We start from the raw sequence: 20,574 nt of genomic DNA, 5'->3' as shown, positions 1-20,574 counted from the left end.
ATAAAAGCCCAGGCTGCTGTGTAGAACATAAAAAAAAAAAAAAAACCAAACACTTTGACACTCCCCTAAACCGGTTGCTGTGGTGGATGTGGCTGAAATGGGCGTCTTCGTGCTCCAGTGCTGGCGCCTCCTCTTTTTCTGCCATCTTCATCCTCCTGAAGCCTGTGTGTATGACGCGTCTACGTCATACACACTTGCCGGTCCCGCGCATGCGCACTACAATACTTTGCTCTGCCCTGCTCAGGACCTGAAAGCTGGTGTGTGTGCATGACGTCGAACACATCATGCACCCAGGCTTCAGAAGATGGAAGACAAAGATGGCCGAGAGAGGAGGCACTGGAGAACGGAGACGTCAATCTGACCCACATCCACCGCAGCGACCGGTTTAGGTGAGTATTATAAAGTGATTCTACACAGCGGCCTGTGCTCTTATATACAGCATGTTAGAACGCTGTATATAAGAGCCCACTGGTGGTGGCTGCAGCTTATAGGCCATAAAACTGGTGACAGGTTCCCTTCAACCAGCTAGTAGGACCGCTATATAAACAAATCTAGTAATCCAGAGCAATATATAGCCTTTAATTAAAACAGGAATGATGTATAATTTTAATTTTCTTTCAACTTAACAGACCTTCCTTCGTTCTCTTGTAGGGCGTAATGATGATGTGAAATGCTTTTGTTGTGATGGTGGTTTGAGATGCTGGGAGTCGGGAGATGATCCATGGGTTGAACATGCAAAGTGGTTTCCCAGGTATTTATTAACTTTTTCAGGTGACCTAGTAAATTTCAGTCTTCACAAGCGAAAGAGCTTAATAAAAGGTCTTATGCCCCTCCCCCCTCAAAAAAAACCCCAAAACAGCTTTCTATATTGGCTATTAAAAAAGGCCTTTATCTTTTCCACTTGGTAAAACCATTCATAGAACCATTGGTGAATGTGCAGTTGCTGAGAACCTAAAGTCCTCCGGCTTCTCTTGCTATAGAACGGCAGTAAGAAGTAATTTGTATGGAGGTTAGGCCACCCATCCAAATGACTACTTCCTTTTAGTGTCAGAAACATCGGAAAATGGATCTAGTTTTGGGTTTCATGTTTTAAAACAGATATTCTGAAGTTAGTGTCAGTTCAAAGACGGCAACTAGATTATTACAAGGAATGAAAGCCTCCCAGATGAGGTTGGAAACGGTGGGCTTGTTTAGCTTAGAAAAAAAGACGCCTCAGAGGAGATCTCATTTATATTTATAAATATGTGGGGTCAATACAAAGGACTGGCTCATGACTTATGCTTTCCGAAGATCATACTAAGGACCAGGGGACACTCACTGTGAGTGGAAGAAAGGAGATTCTGGTAGCCAAACAGGAAACGGTTCTTAAAGGGGTTATCTGGCTTCTTTGACATTTTTTTTTTTATTTCCCTATTGGGCTACATTGGGGCAGGTAAGTAGATAGAGAGCACTTGCCTGCCCTGCTGTCAGCCCCTCTCCCCCGGCTCAGAGCGGTCATGTGACCGCTCCTGCCGCGATTTTGCTGCTTCCGGTCATTTCATGTCTACATGGGCAGGGCCATGTTGACATGCAAATGTGGTACAGCTTGTCGCCTCCCTGCTGGGTGTCTACAGTGTGATGAGCCCCGCCCCCCTTCCCTGCACCCTCCCACACATTCCCCCGCACCTCCAGTAACCTCCCCCTGCACTGCTGTGGGGTCCGTGATCTGGCGGAGGAGCCTGGCGGCAGCTGCCATGGTGTCAGCGCCAGCACCAGGCCCCCTGCCCAGGATCGCACATTCAAATGTACCGGCATCACAGATCACAGATGCCGGTACATTTGAAAGTGCTGATGAGAAGCAGCGCAGCTTCTCATCACTGTCCCTCCCGCTGTCTGAGCTCTCTTGAGCACGGTGGTGACATCACTACTGTGCTGAAGAGAGCACGAACGTGCAGGAGCGGCGGGGACCGAGGACAGGTGAGTATGTACTCCACATGTGTTCCCGATGGGGATGGGGGGGGGTTGCAGAGCCATATGTGTGCAGAGCCATATGTCTGCGTGTGCGGTGCAGAGCCATGTGTGTGCGTGTACAGAGCCATATGTGTGTGTGTGTGTGTGTGTGTGTGTGTGTGGTGCAGAGCCGTGTGTGTGTGTGTGCGGTGCAGAGCCATATGTGTGCGGTGCAGAGCCATATGTGTGCGGTACAGAGCCATGTGTGCGTGTGCGGTACAGAGCCATATGTGTGCGTGTGCGGTGCAGAGCCCGATGTGGGGCTGTTATTTGCAATGCTGTAGTGATACTAGGTCAGGTGCTGGGGGAGAATACTGACAGGGAATGTGTGGGCAGGGGGCGAGGCTGGACACTGGGGTGGGGCTGGACACTGGGGTGGGGCTGGACACTGAGGCTGGGCGGTGACGGCTCTGACTGAGGTTTTGCACAGGAAGTGGTCATGTTTGCTGGAGCTGAATGTAAACAAGAGCTGCAGAGAATAAAGGGATAATTCAAGAGGAACAAAAGTTAGAAAACAAAAAATAACAATGTAGGTGTGATTTATATGACAGTACAGCACAGATAAACTCAAAAATTTTTGTTAAGCTAATGTCGGACAACTCCTTTAACAGTTAGAGCAGTCGGACAACTCCTTTAACAGTTAGAGCAGTCAGACTGTGCAATGCCCTACCACAAGTGGTAGTATGGCAGATACTAGAACAGCTCAACCCCCGCCCCCCCCCCCCCCCACCTATGTAATACTTTCTACTATCTTGAGGCAGACTGAAAGCTGGGTTTTACACGTGCATTATAAGAAAATTGTGTTTTTTAAGTGGTGTAAATTTATTTTTTCCCCTCTAGATGTGAATATTTACTGCATGTGAAAGGTCAGAGCTTTGTAACTGAAATTCAAGACCGATATCCGCATCTTCTAGACCAGGTAAACACATTACTATATCCTTTGCACATTTCCATGGACTCATTAATGTTGCCTGATAATATAATCCAGGAGCTACTGGGTAAGGCCTGTTTCAAGTTAGTGAAAAACAGACTTTCTTTGTCGCTCCATTGGGAGACCCAGACAATTGGGTGTATAGCTATTGCCTCCGGAGGCCACACAAAGTATTACACTCAAAAGTGTAAGGCCCCTCCCCTTCTGGCTATACACCCCCAGTGGGATCACTGGCTCATCAGTTTTCATGCTTTGTGCAAGGAGGTCAGACATCCACACATAGCTCCACTGTTTAGTCAGCAGCAGCTGCTGACTATGTCGGATGGAAGAAAAGAGGGCCCATACAGGGCTCCCAGCATGCTCCCTTCTCACCCCACTTTATGTCGGAGGTGTTTGTTAAGGTTGAGGTACCCATTGCGGGTACGGAGGCTGGAGCCCACATGCTGATTCCTTCCCCATCCCTGTTACAGGGCTCTGGGCGAAGTGGGATTTTAACGGTCTCCAGGCACTGAGACCGTGCTCCATCTGCAGCCCCTGGAGAAGACGCTGGATATGGAGCGGAGTACATCAGGGACATGGCCCTGCTTCCTCAAGGTACTCTGTGTCCCCGTGCATTTCGCACGCACACCGCAGCATTGCTGGGTGTGTTAGTGCGCCGGGGACATCAGCGCTGCTGCGCTTGTGCCATTGTCTCACTTCAGCTTAGCTGAGTGGGCAGACTTATGTAGAACGGTCGCGCCGGCCGCTGGGACTGCGACGCGGCTGGGACTTGTGGTGCGCCGGGGACTTCCGCGCTGGCCGCGCTTTTACGGCGGCCGCGCTTATAAATCGAGTCCCCGGCTTTTGCGGCCTAGTTCGTTCGTTAACGCCCACAGGCCTGCCAGTCAGGGTAGGGGCGTGACGCTGCACATCACGGCAGCCCGGAGAGCTGGAGTATGTTTTGCATACTCCACCCCTCTCACTGTGTGCACTGTGAAACCGGATTCCCGCACTTTCTCAAGCACGCCCACGGCTTCCTTCTCTAACACAGGACGCCGGCAGCCATTATTGTCAGTTCTTTCTATAGCGATAAAACAGACAAGTGTGGGAACACCCTGACAGGGATTCTGAGGTTCACACAATCGCTGTGAGCAGGCGTTAATCAGCACTTGTGGTGCTAACCCCACTAGTGCCGAAGTGCATTGAGATATATGCTTCTACGCTATGCATTGCACTGTTTTGGTCGTACTTTTGTATATATCCTCCTTATTGTGCGGAGGAGATTACAGCATACTGTCTGTGGAAAACAGAGGTGCAGAAGCACATGTTTTCCATGCAGCCGGTACAGCAGGTACGGCTATATGGCCGGCAGGTTACATACACCCCCATTGTATGCAACTCAGCCGGAGTCTCTGCTAATGATCCAGAGGCTGGGGATGAAGTCTGCAGTGTTTACTGACAGATTTTCTGAGACTATGGCTGTGATACTGGAAGCCTTGCAGTCCAGACAAGTCTCTCACACCATGAGCACTGTTGAATCATTGATCCATGGTCCCCCTCAGTGTGAACAATTACAGCTCCGGGGGGGTCACGTGCATCCCAGAGTCACGGCTCTGACACGGACGACAGTCCCAGACAGCCTAAGCGGGCTCGCTGAGCGGCCCTCAGTTTCATCGCACTGGTCAGGGTCCCGCAGGTGGACTCTCTGGGTGCTGAAGCGGAGATAGCTGCTCAGGAGTCTTATCCTGAGACCGCTCTCAATCTCGGTACACCTGATGGGGACGCCATAGTGTATTATCTTATAGCGTCCATCAATAGAATGTTGGTCATTTCTCCCTCAGCTCCTCCTGTGAAGGAGCCAGCTGTACGGCAGGAGAAATTCTATTTCAGGTATCCCAAGCGTAAATTAGGTATTTCTTTTTCGCTCCTAATTGGGAGACCCAGACAATTGGGTGTATAGCTATTGCCTCCGGAGGCCACACAAAGTATTACACTTAAAAGTGTAAGGCCCCTCCCCTTCTGGCTATACACCCCCAGTGGGATCACTGGCTCACCAGTTTTGTGCTTTGTGCGAAGGAGGCAACACATCCACGCATAGCTCCACTTTTTAGTCAGCAGCAGCTGCTGACTATGTCGGATGGAAGAAAAGAGGACACATATAGTGTCCCCAGCATGCTCCCTTCTCACCCCACTGTATGTCGGAGGTGTTTGTAAGGTTGAGGTACCCATTGCGGGTACGGCGGCAGGAGCCCACATGCTGATTCCTTCCCCATCCCTTTTTACAGGGCTCTGGGTGAAGTGGGATTTACCGGTCTCCAGGCACTGAGACCGTGCTCCATCTACAGCCCCTGGAGAAGATGCTGGATGGAGCGGAGTACATCAGGGACATGGCCCTGCTTCCTCAAGGTACTCTGTGTCCCCGTGCATTTGGCGCTCACACCGCAGCATGCTGGGTGTTGTAGTGCGCCGGGGGACATCAGCGCTGCGGCGCCTGTGCCATGGCCTCATTCAGCTTCGCTGAAGCAGGCTCACTTATGGGAATTGGTCGCGCCGGCCGCTGGGACTGCGGCGCGGCTGGCACTTGTAGTGCGCCGGGGACTTCAGCGCGGCCTGCGCTTTTACGGCGGCCGCGCTGATAACTAGAGTCCCCGGCTTTTGCGGCCTGCTTCCGTTCGTTCCCGCCCCCAGACCTGCCAGTCAGGAGAGGGGCGGGACGCTGGCCACTTCTAGGCATCGGTCGCGCCGGCCGCTGGGACTGCGGCGCGGCTGGCACTTGTGGTGCGCCGGGGACTTCAGCGCGGCCCGCGCTTTTACGGCGGCCGCGCTGATAACTAGAGTCCCCGGCTTTTGCGGCCTGCTTCCGTTCGTTCCCGCCCCCAGACCTGCCAGTCAGGAGAGGGGCGGGACGCTGGCCACTTCTAGGAATCGGTCGCGCCGGCCGCTGGGACTGCGGCGCGGCTGGCACTTGTGGTGCGCCGGGGACTTCAGCGCGGCCCGCGCTTTTACGGCGGCCGCGCTGTTAACTCGAGTCCCCGGCTTCTGGGCCTAGTCTCCCTTCGTTACCGCCCACAGCCCTGACAGTCAGGGTAGGGGCGTGACGCTGCATAGCACAGCAGCGCTGAGAGCTGGAGTATGTTTTGCATACTCCACCCCTCTCACTGTGTGCACTGTGAATCCGGATTCCCGCACTTTCTCAGGCACGCCCACGGCTTCCTTCTCTACAAGGACGCCGGCAGCCATTAGTGTCAGTTTCTGTACGAACAGAGACAAGTGTGGAAGACCCTGGCATTCTGATAGTCACACAATCGCTGCAACAGGCGTTAAGCAGCACCTGTGGTGCTAACCCCACTAGTGCAGAAGTGCACTTATAGATATGCTTGTACTATATACATTGCACTGTTTGGTCGCACGTTGTATATACCCTCCTGGATTATGCGGAGGAGTTATCAGCATATTCTCTGTGTAAAACAAAGGTGCAGAACCACATGTTTTTCTATACAGCTGGTACAGCATGTACGGCTATACGGCCGGCAGGTTACATAGACTCCCATTGTATGCACTAATGGCCAGGGGATGAGGACGGTGTCTGCAGTATTTACTGACAGTTTTTCTGAGACTATGGCTATGATACTAGAAGCCTAGCAGTCCGGACATGTCTCTCACAATATGGGCACTGTTGAATCATTGATCCATGGCCCCCCTCAGTGTGAACAACTAACAGCTCCGGGAATGTCACACGCATCCCAGAGTCACGGCTCTGTACGGACGTCAGTCCCAGACAGCCTAAGCGGGCTCACTATGAGCGGCCTCGGTTTCATCAGGGTCCTAGCAGAAGGACTCGCTGTGTAATGAGGCGGAAGTAGCGGCTCAGGATTCTGATCCTGAGACCGCTCTCAATCTGGATACACCTGATCGTGACGCCATAGTAAATAATCTTATAGCGTCCATCTATAGAATGTGGGTTATTTCTCACAGCTCCTCCAGTGGAGGAGTCAGCTTCACGTATTTTTCTGGACCACTCTGCCTTCAGAGAGGCAGTCCAGGAACACCACGCTTATCCAGATATGCGCTTCTCCAAACGACTTAGGATACACGTTATCCCTGTCCCCTGACTTGGTCAGGGACTGGACCCAGTGTCTCAAGCGGCATCCTCCAATCTCCAGACTTGTAGCTAGATCCATAGTTGCAGTGGGAGATGGAACTGCTGTTGGCTCCGGCATTCTCTCCCTTGGGGCACTCCAAGCTATTTCAGCTTGTCTTACACAGATTGACACGGTTACACGTACATCTGTGCCGCAGGTGGCATCCTTAACCTCTCAAATGTCTGCATTTGCTTCTTACGCGATTCAGATTGTCCTGGACTCTGCGAACCGTGCGGCGGTAGCCTCCGCTACTCCGTGTTTTTAAGCAGAGCCTGGTCTGCTCGTTAAGTGAATGGAAGGCAGATTCTGCTTCCAAAAAAGGTTGCCTACCAGTTGCCTTTTTCTGCTGACCGACTGTTTGGTGAATGTAACCATTAAACAGTCCAGGGGTAAGGATTCATCCTTTCCTCAGCCCGGACACAACAAACCCCAACAGAGCAAGAGGCAGTCGGGGTTTTCGGCCTTTTCGAGGCTCGGGCAGGTCCCATTTTTCCTCGTCCAATGTGGACTCAAAAGGATCAGAGGAGCTCAGGTTCTTAGCGGGCTCAGTCACGCCCAAAAAATCGACAGTCTGAAAACCCGCTTCCAAGGCGGCTTCCTCATGACTTGCGGCCTCGGTCGGTAGCAGGCTCTCCCGCCTTGGCGATATTTAGCTGCCATAGGTCAATGACCATTGAGTGTGAGACATTCTGTCTCACGGGTACAGGATAGAGCTCACTTCTCGTCCTCCAACTCGATTCTTCAGAATTTCTCCACCTCCCGGCCGAGCCGCTGCTCTTCTGCAAACAGGGTGCACTCTATAGGCAGAAAGAGTGATGACCCCCGTTCCTCTTCAGGAACAAGGTCACGGTTTTTACCCCAAATTCTTTGCGGTACCTATAACAACGGGCCGTTCCATCCCGTTCTGGATCTAAAAATGCTCAGCAAGCTCGTGGACACCAGGCGGTTCCGGATGGAATCACTCCGCCTCAAGGTCCCAAGGATATTTCCTAGCATCATTAGGCATCAAGGATGCTTATCCACACGTGCCGATTGATCCAGAGCACTAGCGTGTCTACGCTTCGTTATAGGAGACGAACACCTTCTGTTCGTAGCTCTACCTTCCGGCTAGCGACAGTCCCACTGGTCTTCGCCAAGGTCAGGGCAGCAGTAGTCACAGTCCTGCACTCTGAGTCACTCTGTGATCCCGTATTTAGACGATCTACTTGTCAAGGCACTCTCTTGGGAAACATGCCAACACTGCCCGAACGTTGCGCTGGAGACTCTCTAAAGTTTTGGGTGGATCATCAACTTTTCAAAGTCAGATCCGACCCCGACCCTATCGATAACATATCTAGGCATAGAGTTTCTTACTCTCTCAGCGATAGTGAAGCTTCCGCTAGACAAACAGCATTCACTACGGGCTGCAAGCTCTTCTTTAAGAACCAGTCGCACACATTGAGACGCCTCATGCACTTCCTACGTAAGATGGTAGCAATGGAGGCAGTTCCTTTCGCGCAGTTTTACTGCGTCCACTACAATGGGACATTCTCCGCCAATGGGACGAGGAGTCGACGTCCCTCAACAGAGTCGTCGTTCTTTCTCAGGCGGCCAAGGAATCTCTACGGTGGTGGCTTCTTCCCACCTCTTGGTTAAAAAAGAAGGTCCTTCCTATCCCCATCCTGGGCGATAGTTACGACAGACGCGAGTCTATCAGGGTGGGGAGCAGTTTCTCTCCACTACAGCGCTCAGGGTACGTGGACTCAGCAAGAGTCCACCCTTCAGATCAATGTTCTTGAACACAGAGCAGTGTATCTTGCCCTACAAACCTTCCAACAGCGGCTGGAAAGCAAGCATATCCGACTTCAGTCGGACAGCTCCACAGCGGTGGCATACATCAACCACCAAGGAAGAACGCGCAACCGGCAAGCCTTCCAGGAAGTCCGGCAGGTTCTGATGTGGGTGGAAGACACGGCATCCACCATATCCACAATTCACATCCCAAGTGTGGAAACTAGGAAGCTGACTTCCTAAGTCGCTGAGGTGTGGCCGAAAGAGGATGGTCTCCTCACCCGGACGGGTTTCAGGAGATCTGGCGCCGCTGACAGAGGCCGGACGTCGATCTAAGGGCGTCACGGCACAACAACAATGTGCCAGCTTCATGGCACGGTTTCACAATCATCGAGCTCTGGCGGCAAACGCCTTAGTTCAGCATTGGTCGCAGTTCCAGCTACCTTAGGTGCCACCTCTGGCATTGTTGCCCAGAGTACTGCGCTAGATCAAGACCGACTGCGGCCGCGCCATCCTCGTCGCTACAGATTGGCCGAGGATGTTGTGGTACTCGGTTCTGTGGTGCCTCACGGTAGGCTAACCGGGGGCACTACCAGACCAATCAGACTGGCTGTCTCAAGGGCCATTCTTCCATTTGAACAGGACGTGGAAGATATTCTTATCTCGGTGCTCGGCGCAGGGTGTTTCTCCCTGGCCGGTTGCATCGTCTATGTTTCCTTCCTTCCTGCAATCTAGGTAGGAAAATGGGTTGTCGCTCAGTTCCCTTTAGGGACAAGTCTCAGCGCTATCTGTATTTTTCAGAAACGACGACTTCCTCAGGTACGCACGTTCCTACGGGGAGTTTGTCTTCTCAGCACTCCGTACAAGCGGCCGTTAGAGCCCTGAGATCTGAACAAGGTTCTAATTGCTCTCCAGATGCCGCCTTTCGAGCCTTTGAAAGATGTCTCCCTTCCCGCTTTTCACGGGAAGTGGCCTTCTAGTAACGGTCTCGTCTCTTGGGACAGTGTCCGAGCTAGCAACGCTCTCATACAAACTCCCTTCCTGGTCCTTCACCAGGACAGGGTAGTTCTGCGTCCGGTTCCGGAATTTCTCCCTAAGGTGGTATCCCACTTTCATATCAATTAGGATATCACCTCACCTTCTTTGTGTCCTCGTCCAGTCCAACAATTTCAGAAAGATTTGCATCTGTTGGTTCTGGTGAGAGCACTCAGGTTCTACTTCCCGCATGGCGCTCCTGCGCCACCCGGATGCACTCTTTGTCCTTGTCGCTGGTCGGCGTAAACAGTCGCAAGCTTCCAAATCCACCCTTGCTCGGGGGATCGAGGAACCAATTCTTGAAACCTACAGTTCTACTGGGCTTCTGGTTCTCTCAAGGCCGAAGGCCCATTCTATCAGAGCCGTGGGTGCATCCTGGACATTACGGCACCAGGCTACGGCTCAGCAGGTGTGTCAGGCACCTACCTGATTGGGTCTGCATACTTTTACCAAGCATTTTCAGGTGCATACCTACGCTTCGGCAGACGCCAGCCTAGGTAGATAAGTCCTTCAGGCGGCAATTGCCCACCTGTAGGAAAGGGCTGTTTGACGGCCCTATCACGAGGTATTCTTTTACCCACCCAGGGACTGCTTTTGGACGTCCCAATTGTCTGGGTCTCCCAATTAGGAGCGAAAAAGAAGAAGGGAATTTTGTTTACTTACCGTAAATTCCTTTTCTTCTAGCTCCAATTGGGAGACCCAGCACCCGCCCTGTTTTCTCTGGGTTTTTCTGTTTTTTCGGGTACACATGTTGTTCATGTGGTATGGTTCAGATCTCCGATGTTTCCTCGGATTAAATTGGTCTTTAAACCAGTTATTGGCTTTCCTCCTTCTTGCTTTGGCACTAAAACTGGTGAGCCAGTGATCCCACTGGGGGTGTATAGCCAGAAGGGGAGGGGCCTTACACTTTTAAGTGTAATACTTTGTGTGGCCTCCGGAGGCAATAGCTATACACCCAATTGTCTGGGTCTCCCAATTGGAGCTAGAAGAAAAGGAATTTACGGTAAGTAAACAAAATTCCCTTCTTTTCTGGACCACTCTGCCTTCAGAGAGATAGTCCAAAAACACCACGCTTATCCAGATAAGCGCTTCTCCAAGCGGCTTAAGATACACGTTATCCCTGCCCCTGACGTGGTCAAGGGCTGGACCCAGTGTCCCAAGGGACATCCTCCACTCTCCAGGCTTGTGGCTAGATCCATAATTGCAGTGGAAGATGGGGTTCCACTTACAGATGCCGCTGACAGACAGATGGATCTATGGTCGAAATCCACCTATGAGGCTGTAGGCGCGCCGTTGGCTCCAGCATTCGCAGCCATAGAGGCACTCCAAGCCATTTCAGCTTGTCTTACACAGATGGACACAGTCACACGTACATCTGTACCGCAGGTGGCATCCTTAACCTCTCAAATGTTTGCATTTGCGTCTTACGCGATTACGCCTGTCCTACACTCTACGAGCCGTACGACAGAGGCGTCCGCTCACTCCGTGTTTTTACGCAGACCCTGGTCGTTAAGTGAATGGAAGGCAGATTTTGCTTCCAAAAAAGTACTTAACCAGTTTGTTTTTTTCTGCGGAACGACTGTTTGGTGGGCGTTTGGATGAAATCATTAAACACTCCAAGGGTAAAGATTCATCCTTACCTCAGCCCAGACAAACAAACCCCAACAGAGCAGGGGTCCCCTCGTCCAAAAGGACTCAAAAAGATCAGAGGAGCTCAGATTCGTGGCGGGCTCAGTCACGCCCAAAACAGACAGTCTGAAAACCCGCTTCCAAAGCGGCTTCCTCAGGACTTGCAGCCTCCTCTCTTCGCATCCGCGCTCGGTAGCAGGCTCTCCCGCCTTGGCGATATTTAACTGCCATAGGTCAATGGCCGTTGGGGGAGAGACATTCTGTCTCACGGGTACAGGATAGAGTTTAGTTCGTCCTCCAACTCGATTCTTCAGAACTTCTCCACCTCCCGGCCGAGCCGTTGCGCTTCTGCAAACGATGGGCACTTTATAGGCAGAAGGAGTGGTGACTACGTTTCTCTTCAGGACCAAGGTCACGGTTTTTGACCCAATTTATTTCGGGAGCCAAAAAAGGACGGGTCGTTCCGCCCCGTTCTGGATCTAAAACGGCTCAACAAGCTCGTGAGCACCAGGCGGTTCTGGATGGAATACTCCGCTCCGTCATCGCCTCAATGTCCCAAGGAGGTTTCCTAGCATCAATAGACAGGATGCTTATCTCCACGTGCCGATTGATCCAGAGCACCAGCGTTTCTGCGCTTCGTTATAGGAAACGAACACCTTCTGTTCGTAACTCTTCCTTCCTGCTGGCGACAGCCCCACGGGTCTTCGCCAAGTTCATGGCAGCAGTAGTGACAGTTCTGCACTCTCAAGGTCACTCTGTGATCCCGTATTTCGACGATTTCCTGGTCAAGGCACCCTCTTAGGGAACACTGCCCGTATGTTGCGCTGGAGACTCTCCAGAGTTTTGGGTGGATCATCAACTTTCAATGTCAGATCCGACCCTGACCCAATCGCTACCATATCTAGGCATAGAGTTTCATACTCTCTCAGCGATAGTGAAGCTTACGCTAAATCAACAGCGTTCACTACAGACAAGGCTACAATCTCTCCTTTAAGGACCAGTCGCACACATTGAGACGCCTCATGTACTTCCCAAGGTCCTTCCTACTCCCATCCTGGGTGGTAGTTACGACAGACGTGAGTCTATCAGGGTGGGGAGCAGTTTTTCTCCACCACAGGGCTCAAGGTATTTGGACTCAGAAATAATCCAACCTTCAGATCAATGTTCTGGAAAACAGAGCAGTGTATCTTGCTCGACTAGCCTTCCAGCAGTGGCTGGAAAGCAAGCAAATCCGAATTCAATCGGACAACTCCACAGCGGTGGCATACATTTACCACCAAGGAAGAACACGCAGCCGGCAAGCCTTCCAGGAAATCCGGCAGATTCTGACGTGGGTGGAAGGCACGGCATTCACCGTATCCTCAGTTCACATCCCAGGGGAAGACTGGGAAGCAGACTTCCTCAGTCGCCAGGGTATGGACGCAGGCGTATGGTCTCCTCAAGATCTGTCGCCGCTGACAGATGCCGGACGTCGACCTAATGGCGTCACGGCACAACAACATCGTCCCGGCTTCATGGCACGGTCTCACAATCTTCGATCTCTGGCGGCGAACGCCTTAGTTCAGCATTGGTCGCAGTTCTAGCTACCTTATGGGTCACGCCGCTGGCATTGTTGCCCAGAGTGCTGCGCAAGTTCAGGCCCGACTGCCGCCGCGCCATCCTCGTCGCTCCATTGGCCGAGGATGACGTGGTACTCGAATCGGTGGTACCTCACGGTGGGCCAACCGGAGGCACTACCAGACCGATCAGACTTGCTGTCTCAAGGGCCATTTTTCCATTTTTCCAGTTGAATTCTGCGACCTTCAACCTGACGGTGTGGCATTGAGTCCTGGAGCCTTGCGTCTTCAGGATTATCTCAGGACGTGGTTGCCACCATGGGACAGACTAGGATACCAACGTCCGCCAAGATTGACCACAGGATGTGGAAGATATTCTTATCTGGGTACTCGGCTCAAGGGGTTTCTCCCAAGCCGGTTCCATCGTCTATGTTTCCTTCCTTCCTGCAATCTAGGTTGGAAAATGGGTTGTCGCTCAGCTCCCTCTCGGGACAAGTCTCAGCGCTATCTGTATTTTTTCAGAAACGCCTAGCACGACTTCCGCAGGTACGCACGTTCCTGCAGGGAGTTTGTCTTCTCAGCACTCCGTACAAGCGGCCGTTAGAGCCCTGGGATCTGAACAAGGTTCTAATTGCTCTTAAGAAGCCGCCTTTCGAGCCTAGGAAAGATTTTCCCTTTCCCACCTTTCACGGGAAGTGGCCTCTCTAGTACGGTCACGGCTCTTAGGAGAAGTTTTCGAGCTAGTAACGCTCTCATACAAATCTTACTTCCGGGTCCTTTACCAGGACAAGGTAGTTCTGCGCCCGATTCCGGGATTTCTCCATAAGGTGGTATCCCACTCTCATCTCAATCAAGATATCACCTCACCTTCTTTGTGTCCTCATCCAGTCCACCAACTTCAGAAAGATTTGCAGCTGTTGGATCTGGTGAGAGCACTCAGGTTCTACACGGATGCACTCTTTGTCCTTGTCGCTGGTCGGCGTAAAGAGTCGCAAGCTTCCAGATCCACCCTGGCTCGGAGGATCGAGGAACCAATTCTTGAAACCTACAGTTCTACTGGGCTTCCGGTTCCTTCAGGGCTGAAGGCCCATTCTACCAGAGCCGTGGGTGCGTCCTGGGCATTACGGCACCAGGCTACGGCTCAGCAGGTGTGTCAGGCACCCACCTGGTCGAGTCTACTTACTTTTACCAGGCATTATCAGATGCATACCTACGCTTCGGCAGACGCCAGCCTAGGTAGATAAGTCATTCAGGCGGCGGTTGGCCACCTGTAGGAGAGGGCCGTTTGACGGCCCTATCATGAGGTATTCTTTTACCCACCCAGGGATTGCTTTTGGACATCCCAATTGTCTGGGTCTCCCAATGGAGCGACAAAGAAGAAGGGAATTTTGTTTACTTACCGTAAATTCCTTTTCTTCTAGCTCCAATTGGGAGACCCAGCACCCGCCCTGTTTTCTCGGGGGTTTTTTCGGTTTTTTCGGGTACACATGTTGTTAATGTGGAATGGTTTCAGTTCTCCGATGTTCCTCGGATTGAATTGGTCCTTAAACCTGTTATTGGCTTTCCTCCTTCTTGCTTTGGCACTAAAACTGATGAGCCAGTGATCCCACTGGGGGTGTATAGCCAGAAGGGGAGGGGACTTACACTTTTGAGTGTAATACTTTGTGTGGCCTCCGGAGGCAATAGCTATACACCCAATTGTCTGGGTCTCCCAATTGGAGCTAGAAGAAAAGGAATTTACGGTAAGTAAACAAAATTCCCTTCTTTTTCACTGACGTGTTAAAAACTCATATGTCCCTCCGTGTGCCATTATTCACGGCACACGTGGCCTGTCCATGTGCAATCCGTGATCCGTAATACGTGATTACACATGGAGATAAACTCTCCTGTCCCCGCTCCTGCTGTCTGTGGTGCTGAACTCTTCGGCTATGATGTGTTTCCTGTCGCCGCTGACCCGCTGCAGCTACTTCCGGGTCAGCTGTTCCTGCATACATGAATATGCATGCCAGTAATGAGCCAGCCAGGAAGAAGCAGAGAGCAGCTGCCGAACACAGCGTCGCTGGTGAAGGGGAGTTTAAAAAGCTTTTTAGTTTCAATGTCCGTGTTTTTCTGGAATAATCAGTGATGCCAGAAAAAATGGACATATCTCCGTGTAGCAATCACGGACATGCGTGTACGCCGCACGGAGACACGGTCAGTGAAAAATCACTGTGTGCACAGACCCATTGATTAAAATGGATCTGCATATGTTCGTGATTATGGTACGTATAAAAACTAATACATACGTCCCAGACTCGCTGACATCTGAAAGATGCCTAATTGTTATAACTGGTTCTGATGCTATAGGTAAAGGGCCACTATGTATCTGAGCCAATGCAGTAGTTGTAGTTTTCCTAATGACAGACCTGCTTTCTTAATACGCCTCTCTTTATACTAAATGCCACTTCTTTTTTTTTTTTTTTTTCCCTCCTACAGCTGTTGTCCTCTTCAGATACACAGAACGAGGCTCAGTATCCACCAAGTAAGTATAATTGAAGTTTCTTTCCAAAGATTTAAACAAAAACTATTTAGGGCTCAGATAAATAATTTTTTTTTCTATGGACAAATATTTTCATCATACTATTCTGACTTTTATTTCAGATTTCAATATAAGTTAGTTATTCCTAGAGTTGAGCGAGTACCTAGCTATTCGTACTCACTATGCTCATAAGGAGTAATGTCTAATACTCGCGTATTTGTTCCGAATAGTGTGTGCAATGCAAGTCAATGGGGGAAAAACTCACAAAGTAATGGGTAACCCGAATGCTGTACTGTACATGTGAATAGTGCGGAATTTGGGTTATTCGATACTTTGCGAGTATTTCCTATTGACTTGCATTGCACACGCTATTTGGAATACGCAAGTATTAGTACTCGTTATGAGTATAGCGAGTGCAAATAGGTACTCGCTCATCTCTAGTTATTCCCCTTCTTATGGTCCTGTTTAACTACATTTTCTATGGTGCATTGCTTCTCAACTTGAAGAAAAAATACCTTGATGAATCATTTAGAAATTCGCGAGTAAACCTTTTCTATTCCTGTTTAAGCTTCCTGTCGCATACTTCCTGTAAAATGCTGACTTTGCGGTTTGCTATGTCAACATTGCAGATGTTTTAAAGCATGCCCTCACTTTCTGCATAAAGGATTATAGTCTACGCCTCTGAAATATAATTTTTTTAAATCCCTCCAGCACATATTTTTGCTTTTTATCTGCAGCAATGTACTGGGGAGAAATAAAAACAAAAAACTTTTTATATATATATATATATATATATATATATATATATATATATATATATATATATATATATATATATATATATATATATATATATATATATATATATATATATATATATATATATATATAATATATATAACAAACTCTGGCACAGTTCTCCAACGTTTTTGTTTTTCCTCCCAGTTATTCGCTTGGGCAACGAAAACAACCAGGATGATGAGGTTTATCTGAACACGCCTCTAGTCCAAAATGTACTGCAGATGGGATTTCTACGACGACTGGTAAAAGAAACTGTAATGAGTAAAATATTAACATCTGGTGAAAATTACAAAGAGATTGAAGAACTGGTCACTGACTTGTTATGTGCTCAAAAAGAGCAAACCGAAGAGGAGCGAGACCGGCAAATGGAGCAGAGTTCATCAGGTAATCGCAGCACAGAACATCATGATGACGACTTTGCTGTCTGTCTTACTATTGAATTGGAGCTCTGAAGTAGTAACCACTATCACCTAACGAAGAATACTGCCTGCTCTCCTGCAGTGAAGTAATTAGACCCCATCAATGATGCTTCAAAAACTTTAGGATGTATATAAACAAAGGTGGCTGGGCCTATGACTCCTCTATCCAGTGGAGGAAAGTCCATTATTGGCTGACATGTGGTGGTACATTAAAGGGAACCTGTCAGGTGCAACATGCATCCAGAACCACGAGCAGTTTTGGGTGCATATTGCTAATCCCTGCCTAACCGTCCCTGTAAACATCAGCACAGACAATGGGATCTTTAGAAAACGTATTCCTAAAAATCTATTAACTTATGCTAATGAGCGCTAGTCCCAAGGGCGTTATATTCCCCGACTAGCCGCCCTCTTAGCATGTTGGTACGCCCGTGTGGGCGTGCTACCATGCTTTTCAATGCAGCATCACCAGCGGTGCCGTGTGTACCTGTGTTCACTATGACTGCGCTTCTGAATGCCGGGCACTTCCGGTCATGCGCAGAGTATGAAGCCAGGTGTATGCGTCCCGGCTTCAGAGGTCTACTGCGCATGACTGGAAGTGCCAGGCATTCAGAAGTGCGAACACAGGTACGCTCAATACCGCTGGTGATGCTGCTTTGAATCGCATGTTAGTACGTCCCTGGGGGTGTGTTAACGTACTAAGAGGACGGACTAGTTCGGGGATATAAGGGGTGCTTCACACAGCGAGATCGCTGCTGAGTCACGGTTTTTATGACGCAGCAGTGACCTCATTAGCGATCTCGCTGTGTGTGACACTGAGCAGCAATCTGGCCCCTGCTGCGAGATCGCTGCTCGTTACACACAGCCCTGGTTCGTTTTTTTTATTGTTGCTCTCCCGCTGATAAGCACACATCGCTGTGTGTGACAGCGAGAGAGCAACAATCCTGAATGTGCAGAGAGCAGGAGCCGGCATCTGACAGCTTGCGGTAAGCTGTAACCAAGGTAAACATCGGGTAACCAAGGTGGTTACCCGATATTCACCTTCGTTACCAGCCTCCGCCGCTCTCACGCTGCCAGTGCTGGCTCCCTGCTCTCTGCACATGTAGCTGCAGTACACATCGGGTTAATTAACCCAATGTGTACTGTAGCTAGGAGAGCAGGGAGCCAGCGCTAAGCAGTGTGCGCGGCTCCCTGCTCTCTGCACATGTAGCGACGTTATGATCGCTGCTGCATCACTGTGTTTGACAGCTAAGCAGCAATCATAACAGCGATATACAAGGTCGCTGTTGCGTCAGAAAATGGTGACGTAACGGCGACGTCGCTGTCGCTATGTGTGAACCCAGCCTAAAGATCCCTTTATGTATACAGGGATGGTTAGGCAGGGATTAGTAATATACACCAAGAACTGCTCATGGTTCCTGACAGGTTCCCTTTAAATACTGCAATCAAGTCGCTGTTCTTGCTATGACTTTGTGAAAACCATGCCCAAAACAAAGGCTTGAAATTTGGAAAACGTAGAATGGAGTTGGCCGCAGTTTGATGCACGAGCGCCACAAAGTCCTAAAATTCTGGAAATAGCAAGTTAGAGATCATATAACCTGTGGGTATTTATTTATTTATTTATTTTTAACTCCTTGGTTAGGTATATGGGATATGATTGGTCATAATCCATAACAGGAATTTTATTTATTTTTCTCTTTTTAGATGAGATTACATTAATTCGAAAAAGTCGGCTTACCTTGTCTCAGCGCATGGCAAATTGCCTTCTAATTGTAGAAGACCTGGTCACCTCCGAGGTCCTTACACCTGCTGAATATGATGCCATAAAGCAGAAAACTCCAGTTGCTTTACAAGCTCAAGAGCTGATCGAAATTGTTTTAATAAAAGGACGAAATGCAATTGAATCTTTCAAAACTAGTCTTAATAAGCACGACCCGGGTCTCCACAGAGAGTTATTCAGTAAGTGGAATTTTAACATATTTTGATATGAATTTATTAAATATTCACAAACCCATCAAAAGTGGGAAGTTTTGGGGGGTTTTTTTGTTTTTTTTTTTTTTTATAGCTTTGCCCTACCCCATTTATTTTGAAATATCTAGTTTAGAAATTGATGGCAGCAACACATGGCAGTGGCAGGACATTTACCTACCATTGTGTAGCATCCCCTCTTCTTACAACAGTCTGGGAAGTCAGGAGACCAATTGATTACATTCTGATGTAAGATTTTCTCCGCTCATCAATCTTGCATTCTAAAGCGAAAAATCTGGCAAATACGATGCATCATATATTTTTGGTGAAGGGGACTGCATCACTCAAACTCTTCTTCTGCAAAGCCCTGCTGTAGTGAGGGGTGCAGAATGTGACTTAGCATTGTCTTGCTGAAAGATGCAAGGACTTTCCTGAAATAAACATTGTCTGGATGGGAGACATGTTCTAAACAAACAAAAAACATGGGGTGTCAGCTCACCTCCGGAGTTCACCTCCTGGTTCCAGATCCGAAACTTGGCTGTCTTGTCATGGCAGAGACTTTATAAGGCAAATAGATGTCAGCGCTTTAAGAGCCGGGACAAATAGACACACACATATATCGTAAAACTTCACATTTATTTACTTTTAAAATCGCCATGGTGATTTGGTGATTTTAATGAAGCAAATAAATGTGAAGTTTTATGATATATGTGTGTCTATTTGGACAGGTTCTTCCAGCACTGGAATCAATTTGTCTAATGTTATAAAACCTCTACATAATGCTTAGTATCGGGATGTATAAGCCGCCCCTGCCATAGGCACTATTGTTCTCCATTTCATCTTGAGAGGCAGGAACTGTGATCTTATAACAAACTGACTGGTCCCTTTCCTCTTGAGTCCACAGGACACGGCATCTGTGGTTTCTGTAAACCATTATACATTTTGGTACATGAGACCACAAATTGTTTTGTTTTTTTCCATTTTTGCCTCTGTCCATAAGTAATGAGCTTTGACCCAGGAAAGATGGCAGTGTTTCTAGACCATAATGATATACGGTTTCTTCTTTGCACAATAGAGCGTTAACTTACCGTATATACTGGCGTATAAGACGACTTTTTACCCCCTTAAAATAATGGCTACAGTGGGGGGTCGTCTTATACGCCGGATATACGGGGGGGGGGGTGTGTGTATGTATATGTGTGTATATATATATATATTATATATATAAATATATATAAATATATATAAATATTAGTACACTGCAGCGTCCAGGGGAGGTGGGGGCAGCAGCTCTGGAGCACAGGGGAACGGTGCGGGCTGCAGCCTTTGATCTCCTGCAGCCGCTCATATAATATGCACAGCCGCTGTCCATCTCCAATGGTGCTGAAATCGCACGCAGTGAGGGGCTGGGGCAGCGGTGCATATTATATGAGCCTGCGTCCCAGTGTGATCGCACATGCCCACCCCTGTGTTAGATTTGGCCCCCAGGCTGCTGCTCATTCTAAAATAAAAAAAGCTTTACTTACCCCTGCAGCGTTTCTCCCCGTGTCCCTGCTTCCACTGTGATCAGGCAGGCAGAGAGCTCAGCCTGCTGTGCCGATCACATGACCGCACTGAGAACCAGGAAGTGGAAGAACAGAAGCACGGAGCCAGACAGGAGGGAGCTCAGCGCTGGAGGAGATAAGGAAAGAGGGTTTTATTTTACTTTGGGCAGCAGCCTAGGGGCCATATCTGACACAGGGGGACTTGTGCGATCTATATAGGGGCCATGGGCAGCACTATGGGGGAGATATCTAACACAGGGGGACTTGTGCGATCTATATAGGGGCCATGGGCAGCA

The 20,574-nt window shown here is 49.3% G+C and overlaps 1 protein-coding gene across 1 annotated transcript in view; it reads left to right on the top strand.

Annotated features, from left to right (window-relative positions):
- LOC142292246 (putative inhibitor of apoptosis) overlaps window positions 1-20,574 on the top strand; it is a 32,828-nt gene that overhangs the window by 2,377 nt on the left and 9,877 nt on the right. Inside the window, exons 2-6 of the mRNA XM_075337467.1 lie at window positions 652-751; window positions 2,830-2,908; window positions 15,507-15,552; window positions 16,495-16,734; window positions 18,471-18,725. Of these exons, the coding sequence (XP_075193582.1) occupies window positions 652-751; window positions 2,830-2,908; window positions 15,507-15,552; window positions 16,495-16,734; window positions 18,471-18,725 (720 nt within the window). The remainder of the gene's footprint in view (window positions 1-651; window positions 752-2,829; window positions 2,909-15,506; window positions 15,553-16,494; window positions 16,735-18,470; window positions 18,726-20,574) is intronic.

This window comes from Anomaloglossus baeobatrachus, chromosome 2 (genome assembly GCF_048569485.1).
Source record: "Anomaloglossus baeobatrachus isolate aAnoBae1 chromosome 2, aAnoBae1.hap1, whole genome shotgun sequence".
Classification (NCBI taxonomy): domain Eukaryota; kingdom Metazoa; phylum Chordata; class Amphibia; order Anura; family Aromobatidae; genus Anomaloglossus; species Anomaloglossus baeobatrachus.
Note: the sequence above shows the minus strand (reverse complement) of the source record. Positions and strands in the feature narration are given on the sequence as shown.